Raw genomic sequence first — 9828 nt, forward strand, 5'->3', positions numbered from 1 at the left:
TTCACATGGTCCTACAGTTAAACATTACGCAAACGCCTGAGGCTATAACGCATGTTCTCCAGTCCCTGTAAAGCAGCCTCTGCTTGTGGTAGGTTACCACACAGTCACAGGTTATGTTTCAATCCCCGCTCATGTTAATCTCACGCAGCCAATAAGGTTAGATTTTGAAGTTTGGGGTAGGACATGTCCTTTCCAAACCCCCAGGCCCTCAGGCTGAGGTCAGCACAAACCCCAGCAAACATGGGATACAAGAGTAAATAGGTCTGAGTTGCCAGAGATCTGAGGCTTGGATTGGCAAGGCTTACTTTCACATCGGCCCACATTGTCAAGACAGAAAGACTTACATTTATATAGCGCCTTTCATGACCTCTGAATGTCACAAAGCGCTTTACAGCCAATGAAGTACTTTTGGAGTGTAGCCACTGTTGTAATGTGGGAAACGCAGCAGCCAACTTCCGCACAGCAAGCTCCCACAAACAGCAGTGTGATAACGAGCAGATAATCTGTTTTAGTGATGTTGGTTGAGGGTGGTATGTAGGTATTTTGGATGTTCAGATCAGCCATGATCTTATTGAATGGCGGAGCAGGCTCGAGGGGCTAGATGGCCTACTCCTGTTCCTAATTCTTATGTTCTTATGTCCCAGGGTAAAGCATTCCTGCACTAACTACTCCAGTGCCCTCTTTAGCAGACCACAGGGATAAAATGGTCGGCTGTTACACTAAGGTTTGTTAAGCGTGACTTCTCTTGGCCCCAACAGTGGATAGAGCATGACCTGCCTGCCCTAACTGTAGGCACACAAAGTGTCCTTCACAAGTCGAGCTGTTGGATAGTAGATTCCTTTCATACAAACAATTTCATGAGACCCCCGATAGAATCATAGAATCAGAAATTTACAGCACGGAAGGAGGCTATTCAGCCCATTGTGTCCGCACCGGCCGACCAAGAGCTATCCAGCCTAATCCCACTTTCCAGCTCTTGGTCCGTAGCCCTGTATGTTATGGTACTTTAAGTCCACATCCAGGTACTTTTTAAATGTGGTGAGGGTTTCTGCCTCTACCACCCTCTGGGTGAAGACATTTCCCCTCAAATCCCCTCTAAACTTCCCGCCAATTACTTTAAATCTATGCCTCCTGGTTGTTGAGCCCTCTGCCAAGGGAAACAGGCCCATCCTATCCACTCTCTCCAGGTCCCTCACCATGTTATACACCTTCTCTCACTGAATCAACCTGAGTGGAACAAAGCCGCTACATAGTCTAGTCATTGGCCCCAATCCAGATCAGCAAAATAAATCTTTGCATTTGACATTCTAATGGGTTCTTGCAAATACAGAAATGGATATGACGTTTCATGTTGAACAAAGGCCCTACTGACAACTACTGAAAAATAGGCAAATGCGTGGTGATAAAATGAAGAAGTTACTTCCGTTGGACTGTTGGTAGACTTGACGCTGGTGTGCTCACGTTACAGGGTCGCGCGGTTGGAAGGATGGGAGAGCCACAGAGACTGCTGACTTCAGCCCGACAGCCCCCGGCCAACTCGGACACGATGGTGGCAGGAATGCTGAAGGAGATGACACTGCGATGGTTCACTGAGACCCAGGCAGCTCTGATCCTGCAGAACGGCAGGCTACCCGAATGGTTCCACGGCATGGTTACCAGGAAGTAAGTTCCCCGGGTTGGAGCGGAGCTGTGTGGTGAAGCTGTCCTGCAGTGAACAACTGCATAGGAAGAGGCAACACCCGCACAGACTGCCCGAGGTTTCCGAACAACTATTATTAATGACAGCATGGATCCATTACTGCTGTGGGCATCTAACCTGCTCGTTACACCGTAATTACAGGGCCTGTAATCTGCATCTTACTCTGTAATTACAGGACCTGCAACCTGCATCTTACTCTGTAATTATAGGACCTGCAACCTGCATCTTACTCTGTAATTACAGGACCTGCAACCTGCATCTTACTCTGTAATTACAGGGCCTGCAACCTGCATCTTACTCTGTAATTACCGGGCCTGTAATCTGCATTTAACTCTGTAATTACCGGGCCTGCAATCTGCTCCTTACACTGTAATTACAGGGCCTGTAATCTGCTCCTTACACTGTAATTACAGGGCCTGTAATCTGCATCTTACTCTGTAATTACCGGGCCTGTAATCTGCATCTTACTCTGTAATTACCGGGCCTGTAATCTGCATCTTACTCTGTAATTACCGGGCCTGTAATCTGCATCTTACTCTGTAATTACCGGGCCTGTAATCTGCTCCTTACACTGTAATTACAGAGCCTGTAATCTGCATCTTACTCTGTAATTACAGGGCCTGTAATCTGCATCTTACTCTGTAATTACAGGGCCTGTAATCTGCTCCTGACACTGTAATTACAGGGCCTGTAACCTGCATCTTACTCTGTAATTACCGGGCCTGTAATCTGCATCTTACTCTGTAATTGCAGGGCTTGTAATCTGCTCCTTACACTGTAATTACAGGGCCTGTAATTGGCTCCTTACACTGTAATTACAGGGCCTGTAATCTGCATCTTACTCTGGAATTACAGGACATGTAATCTGCATCTTACTCTGTAATTACAGGGCCTGTAATCTGCATCTTACTCTGTAATTACAGGGCCTGTAATCTGCTCCTTATACTGTAATTACAGGGCCTGTAATCTGCATCTTACTCTGTAATTACAGGGCCTGTAATCTGCATCTTACTCTGTAATTACAGGGCCTGTAATCTGCATCTTACTCTGTAATTACAGGGCATGTAATCTGCATCTTACTCTGTAATTACAGGGCCTGTAATCTGCATCTTACTCTGTAATTACAGGGCCTGTAATCTGCTCCTTATACTGTAATTACAGGGCCTGTAATCTGCATCTTACTCTGTAATTACAGGGCCTGTAATCTGCTCCTGACACTGTAATTGCAGGGCTTGTAATCTGCTCCTTACACTGTAATTACAGGGCCTGTAATCGGCTCCTTACACTGTAATTACAGGGCCTGTAATCTGCTCCTGACACTGTAATTACAGGGCCTGTAATCTGCATCTTACTCTGTAATTACAGGGCCTGTAACCTGCTCGTTACTCTGTAATTACCGGGTGTGTAAGGCCTGGGTTGGGGGTGTGTATTGTTGGTGTGGAGCTGGAGTAGAGGGCCCACGGATCAGGCTGAGGCCACAACATCGTAGCCCCTCCCTGCCCTGTCAAACTTCAAACTCTGCGGCCCAGGGTCTCCTCCCTCGGACCAGCAGCCGAGAGAGGTGACTCGAGCCCTTTATAACATTGCCCCAATGCACTGCACCCCCTGGCCGCTTTCACAGCATCCCCACCCCTCAGCCTTCGGCCCTGTACTAATCCTCACTGCCTTCTGTGTTTTTACAGGGCGGCAGAGAATGTCCTGAAGGATAGGGGCATTGGTCACTTCCTCATCCGCCTGAGCGATAGAGCGATCGGCTACATATTGTCGTACAAGTAGGTACTTGTTGTAATGGGAGCAGTAATCAGTGTTAGTTTGCACTAGTAGCAAACCTGATTCTACCTTCTATGGAAAGGAATAACTTGCATTTATATAGCGCCTTTCACAACCTCAGGACGTCCCAATGAAGTACTTTTGAAATGTGATCACGGTTATAATGTCGAAAACGTGACAGCCACTTTGTGCACAGCAAGCATTAACACACAGCAATGTGATAATGACCAGATCATCATATCATCTGTTTTTAGTGATGTTGGTTGAGGGATAAATATTGGCCCAGGACACCGGGGATAACTCCCCTGCTCTTCTTCAATTAGTGCCCTGGGATCTTTTACATCCACCTGAGAGAGCAGACAGTTTAACGTCTCATCCGATAGACGGCCCCTCCGACAGTGCGGCGCTCCCTCAGTACTGCCCCTCCGACACTGCGGCACTCCCTTAGTACTGCCCCTCCGACAGTGCGGCACTCCCTCAGTACTGCCCCTCCGACACTGCGGCACTCTCTCAGTACTGCCCCTCCGACACTGCGGCACTCCCTCAGTACTGCCCCTCCGACAGTGCGGCACTCCCTCAGTACTGCCCCTCCGACAGTGCGGCACTCCCTCAGTACTGCCCCTCCGACAGTGCGGCGCTCCCTCAGTACTGCTCCTCCGACAGTGTAGCGCTCCCTCAGTACTGCCCCTCTGACAGTGCAGCGCTCCCTCAGTACTGCCCCTCCGACAGTGCAGCGCTCCCTCAGTACTGCCCCTCCGACAGTGCAGCGCTCCCTCAGTACTGCCCCTCCGACAGTGCAGCGCTCCCTCAGTACTGCCCCTCCGACAATGTGGCACTCCCTCAGTACTGCCCCTCCGACAGTGCAGCGCTCCCTCAGTACTGCTCCTCCGACAGTGCAGCGCTCCCTCAGATATGTCCCTCCGACAGTGCAGCACTCCCTCAGTACTGCCCCTCTGACAGTGCAGCGCTCCCTCAGTACTGCCCCTCTGACAGTGCAGTGCTTCCTCAGTACTGCCCCTCTGACAGTGCAGCGCTCGCTCAGTACTGCCCCTCTGACAGTGCAACGCTCCCTCAGTACTGCCCCTCTGACAGTGCAACGCTCCCTCAGTACTGCCCCTCTGACAGTGCAACGCTCCCTCAGTACTGCCCCTCTGACAGTGCAACGCTCCCTCAGTACTGCCCCTCCGACAATGTGGCACTCCCTCAGTACTGCCCTCCCGACAGTGCAGCGCTCCCTCAGTACTGCCCCTCCGACAGTGCAGCACTCCCTCAGTACTGCCCCTCTGACAGTGCAGCACTCCCTCAGTACTGCCCCTCTGACAGTGCAGCGCTCCCTCAGTCCTGCACTGGGAGAGTCAGCCTGGATTTTGTGCTGCAGTATTAATTTGCACTGGTTAGTCCAGCGGTTCGAGTCAGCGTTACAAGAGGTAATTGGGGAAAAGGTGAAGTCAGGTTTTGGGTGCAGTTTGTGGACATTACTGTGCGAATGGGTCGCACGGAATCTAACCTGCTGATTGGTTTATCTTTAGGGGCACTGATCGTTGCCGACATTTTGTCATTCAGCAGTTGAAGACCGGAAAGTACAAAATTGATGGCAGCACGCACACTCACCAGAGCCTGGCTGCACTGTTAGATTACTACACGATGGAGCTCATCCAGCCCTTTGGAGAGGTGCTCACAGAGTCCTGCACTCAGGTACGGCATTGCCAATTGACAGAGAAATGCTCCTTCTGCAAGGTGGCCCTCCTGCCCCTCGATCTGTCTTGCTCTCCTTCCCTTGGCTGTGGGAGCTTCGTTTATTCGGGATGGTTGAGCTAAGGCTGAAAGATCTCTATCGATTTTGTGAAGTAGATAGAAAGGATCAGAAGATTAGAGGCCGAGTTCGAGCAAGTTGAGGAACAGGATGGGCTCAGAGACCTGGGGCATGGAGAGGGAGATGGATAGAGGAGTCTAAGGACAAGAGGATTTCACGGAACATATCCTGGGAAAGCTGATAATCAGACTTCCACCGACTGACAATCATGGTCAGTACGTCACCGCCGGACGTGTGCTGCAGACAGGAAGATCTCAGTCTGAAATGTGGCTAAAGCAGCCGCTATTGGTCAAGCTCGACCACGATAGCGCCTGAGATTTGGCTGCACAATACAAACACCATCAGTGTGACCCCTGACCCAGTGACTGACCTCGGCAGAGAGGTGAGGTGTAATGGTGGCCTGGCACCAGGAGAGGGGACTTGATACGTATGCTTATCACTATAATAAGTCACACGTGGCCCATTACTGGAGCTGATCACCTTGTGAACTCCAAAAGTGAGCCCTGCGGGGGGGAGCCCTGCTTTATACAGGGAGGCAGCACCAGGTGCAGTAATGTGAGCCTCCCGGGCTTTCCCCATCTGCTGGCTGTCACATGTAATTACATGGTACACAGCATGGCTGCAAATACATCACAGGACTCATTTTATAAAAGATTTATAAAACATTGGCCATTGCTGCCCCTTCCACCTGGTTGTCTCGCTCCTGAGTGTGAAAGGGAAATCAGCCAGTGCTTTAAACAATGTAGGCAAACCGTTTCCGTTCCATTCCTTGAGGTATCCCTGGAAGCAGCTAACTTGATCTTGTTGGGTCAGAAAGGACTACTTTCCCCGCCTCGCCAAACACAGTAAGGGTTTCACAAATCTACTCCCTCCCTCGCACGTGTACAGTAACAGGGCTCTGTCTCATTACCAGCATCTTAAACCTGCCCAAAGTACTTTTTACAAAATGGCGGCTGACAAACACGTTGCCTTTTGTTTTCATTGTACCAGAGGGGTGTTGTGAGGCGTCAGCATGACGTTTTGTGGTGAGCATAGTGCCCTGCCATTGCCCCGCGCCCTCCCGGATGCTCTTCCTCCACTTAGGGCGGTCTCTGGTCAGGGACTCCCAGGTGTCAGTGGGGATGTTGCACTTTTCCAGGGAGGCTTTGAGGGTGTCCTTGTAATGTTTCCTCTGCCCACCTTTGGCTCATTTGCCATGAAGGAGTTCTGAGTAGAGCGCTTGCTTTGGGAGTCTCGTGTCTGGCATGCGGACAATGTGGCCTGCCCAGCCAGTTAGTGCCTTATTAGTGCCCCGTTAGTGCCCTATCAGTGCCCATATAGCACCCAGTTAGTGCCCAGTTAGTGCCCCATTAGTGCCCAGTTAGTGCCCCGTTAATGCCCAGTTAGTGCCCAGTTAGTGTCTCATTAGTGCCCCGTTAGTGCCCAGTTAGTGCCCCATTAGTGCCCAGTTAGTGCCCCATTAGTGCCCAGTTAGTGCCCAGTTAGTGCCCCATTAGTGCCCAGTTAGTGCCCCGTTAGTGCCCCGTTAGTGCCCCGTTAGTGCCCCATTAGTGCCCAGTTAGTGCCCCATTAGTGCCCCGTTAGTGCCTCACTAGTGTCTCATTAGTGCCCCGTTAGTGCCCAGTTAGTGCCCCGTTAGAGCCTCACTAGTGTCTCATTAGTGCCCCGTTAGTGCCTCACTAGTGTCTCATTAGTGCCCCGTTAGTGCCCCGTTAGTGTCCCATTAGTGCCCCGTTAGTGTCTCATTAGTGTCTCATTAGTGCCCCGTTATTGCCCCCTTAGTGCCCCGTTAGTGCCCCGTTAGTGCCCCCTTAGTGCCCCGTTAGTGCCCAGTTAGTGCCCCGTTAGTGTCTCATTAGTGCCCCGTTAGTGCCCAGTTAGTTCCCCGTTAGTGCCCCGTTAGTGCCCCCTTAGTGCCCTGTTAGTGCCCCCTTAGTGCCCCCTTAGTGCCCCGTTATTGCCCAGTTAGTGCCCCGTTAGTGTCCCATTAGTGCCCCGTTAGTGCCCCGTTATTGCCCCCTTAGTGTCCCATTAGTGCCCGGTCAGTGCCCCGTTAGTGCCCCCTTAGTGTCCCATTAGTGCCCCGTTAGTGTCCCATTAGTGCCCGGTCAGTGCCCCGTTAGTGCCCCCTTAGTGTCCCATTAGTGCCTCGTTAGTGCCCAGTTAGTGCCCCCTTAGTGTCCCATTAGTGCCCCGTTATTGCCCCCTTAGTGTCCCATTAGTGCCTCGTTAGTGCCCAGTTAGTGCCCCCTTAGTGTCCCATTAGTGCCCCGTTAGTGCCCCGTTATTGCCCCCTTAGTGTCCCATTAGTGCCCAGTTAGTGCCCCCTTAGTGCCCCGTTAGTGCCCCGTTATTGCCCCCTTAGTATCCCATTAGTGCCCCGTTAAGTGTCCCATTAGTGCCCCGTTATTGCCCCCTTAGTGTCCCATTAGTGCCCCGTTAGTGCCCCCTTAGTGTCCCATTAGTGCCCCGTTAGTGCCCCGTTAGTGTCCCATTAGTGCCCCATTAGTGCCCCGTTATTGCCCCCTTAGTGTCCCATTAGTGCCCGGTCAGTGCCCCGTTAGTGCCCAGTTAGTGTCCCATTAGTGCCCCGTTAGTGCCCAAAGACCATCCCGCGATTTCAACAACAACTTGTTTTGCACAAAGAGCCCAAATCCGTGGTGTTGCCGGGAATAAAGGAAAAAGCAAATTGGAATTTTGTCTGCAGGGTATATTCGGCCCCTTTGTCTTTAAGTGATATATAGCATCATAAATATAAGCTAGTCACTAATTAATTTCATAAAGAATCCAGCAGAAACTTCTTTAGGCAGAGAGTGGTGAGAATGTGGAGTGGTTGAGGCAAATAGCACGAGGGAGCTGGATAAACCCATGAGGGAGAGAGGACTAGGAGGCTCTGGTGATGGGGTGAGATGGCGCAGGGTGGGAGGGGGCTGGTGTGGAGCATAAACCCCGGCACCGAGCGATTTGGCTGAATGGCCTGTCTTGGTGCTGTACATTCCATGTAACACGCCTCAATCTTGTGTTACAGTACAATTCGAACAACCTGTACGACCATATTAGCATCAACCCACCAAACAGCTCACGCCCAGGAGAGGCAGAGAACAAAGACATTGCAGCCAGAAGGCCGGGTCCTCGCAGTAACTCTGACTCCGAAGAGGGTCCTCGGAGACCGCCTGCCGTCCCTCCGAAGACCAACAGGATGCTCAGGAGATCAAACTTGTCTTTGGAAAGCATGTCCTCTAGTGAGGTGAGGGTCTTGTCACAGACTCAATAGCGGGACCTCCACGTGAGGTGTGCGCTCACTGCAACAACAACTTGCATTTATACAGCGCCTTTACTGTAGTGAAACGCCCCAAAGGCACTTCACAGGAACGTTACCAGACAATATTTGACACCGAGCCACATAAGGAGATATTAGGACAGGTGACCAAAAGCTTGTTTAAAGAGGTCGGTTTTAAGGAGCGTCTTAAAAGAGGAGAGAGAGAGACGGAGAGTTTTTAGGGAGAGAATTCCAGAGCTCAGGATCCAGGCAGCTGAACGCACGTCCACCAATGGTTGAACGATTAAAATCAGGGATACACAAGGGGCCATAATTGGAGGAGCGCAGATATCTCGGGAGGGTTGGAGGAGATTACAGAGATAGGGAGGGGCGAGGGCCATGGAGGGATTTGAAAACAAGGATGAGAATTTTAAAATCGAGACGTTGCTTGAGCAGAAGCCAATGTAGGTCAGCGATGGGTGAGCGAGGACTCGGTGCAAATTAGGACACCGGGCAGTGAGCACAGGGGTTGATGGGTGAGCAGGACTTGGTGAGAGTTAGGACACGGGGCAGTGAGCACAGGGGGTGATGGATGAGTGGGGACTCGGTGCAAGTTAGGACACGGGGCAGTGAGCACAGGGGTTGATGGGTGAGCGAGACTCGGTGCAAGTTAGGACACAGGGCAGTGAGCACAGGGGGTGATGGGTGAGCGGGACTCGGTGCAAGTTAGGACACAGGGCAGCGAGCACAGGGGGTGATGGGTGAGTGGGACTCGGTGTGAGTTAGGACACGGGTCAGTGAGCACAGCAGGTGATGGGTGAGTGGGACTCGGTGTGAGTTAGGACACGGGGCAGCCGAGTTTTTAATGATCTCAAGTTCACAAAAAGTGCAAGGTGGGAGGCCGGCCAGGATAGCCAGGGATTGAATTGCCGTGGACAAGTGGGTCCTTACCATCCTGAATATATCTGGCTTATACCTGAAGTAAAGAGATTGTTTACAGCATAGATACAGACCCGAGATATATGCTGCTTGAAGGAATGGTGGGGACTCAGCTTTGCAATTCTAAGCCATGCCAGAGGGAGAGACTGAGCAAAGGGAGATTGCGGGAGGGGGGGGCAGGAGGAGGCCGGGGAGGGGGATGGGGTAGGGAGGGGATAGGGGAGGGGGTGGGAGGAGGGCGGGGTAAAGGGGGGTGGGAGGGGGTAGGGGAGGGACGGGAGGGGGATTGGCAGGGGGTGGGGGGGCGGGGAGGAGGGGGTGGGATTGGGGGAAGGGAGGGGGGCGGGA

The 9828-nt window shown here is 51.8% G+C and overlaps 1 protein-coding gene across 1 annotated transcript in view; it reads left to right on the top strand.

Moving 5' to 3' along the window:
- The first annotated feature begins 1486 nt into the window (after positions 1–1486).
- LOC139233752 (SH2 domain-containing protein 7-like) overlaps positions 1487–9828 on the top strand; it is a 12546-nt gene continuing 4204 nt past the window's right edge. The window contains exons 1-4 of the mRNA XM_070864227.1: positions 1487–1662; positions 3382–3471; positions 4999–5164; positions 8311–8529. Coding sequence (XP_070720328.1) covers positions 1487–1662; positions 3382–3471; positions 4999–5164; positions 8311–8529 — 651 coding nt within the window. The remainder of the gene's footprint in view (positions 1663–3381; positions 3472–4998; positions 5165–8310; positions 8530–9828) is intronic.

This window comes from Pristiophorus japonicus, chromosome 21 (assembly GCF_044704955.1).
Source record: "Pristiophorus japonicus isolate sPriJap1 chromosome 21, sPriJap1.hap1, whole genome shotgun sequence".
NCBI classification, from domain to species: domain Eukaryota; kingdom Metazoa; phylum Chordata; class Chondrichthyes; family Pristiophoridae; genus Pristiophorus; species Pristiophorus japonicus.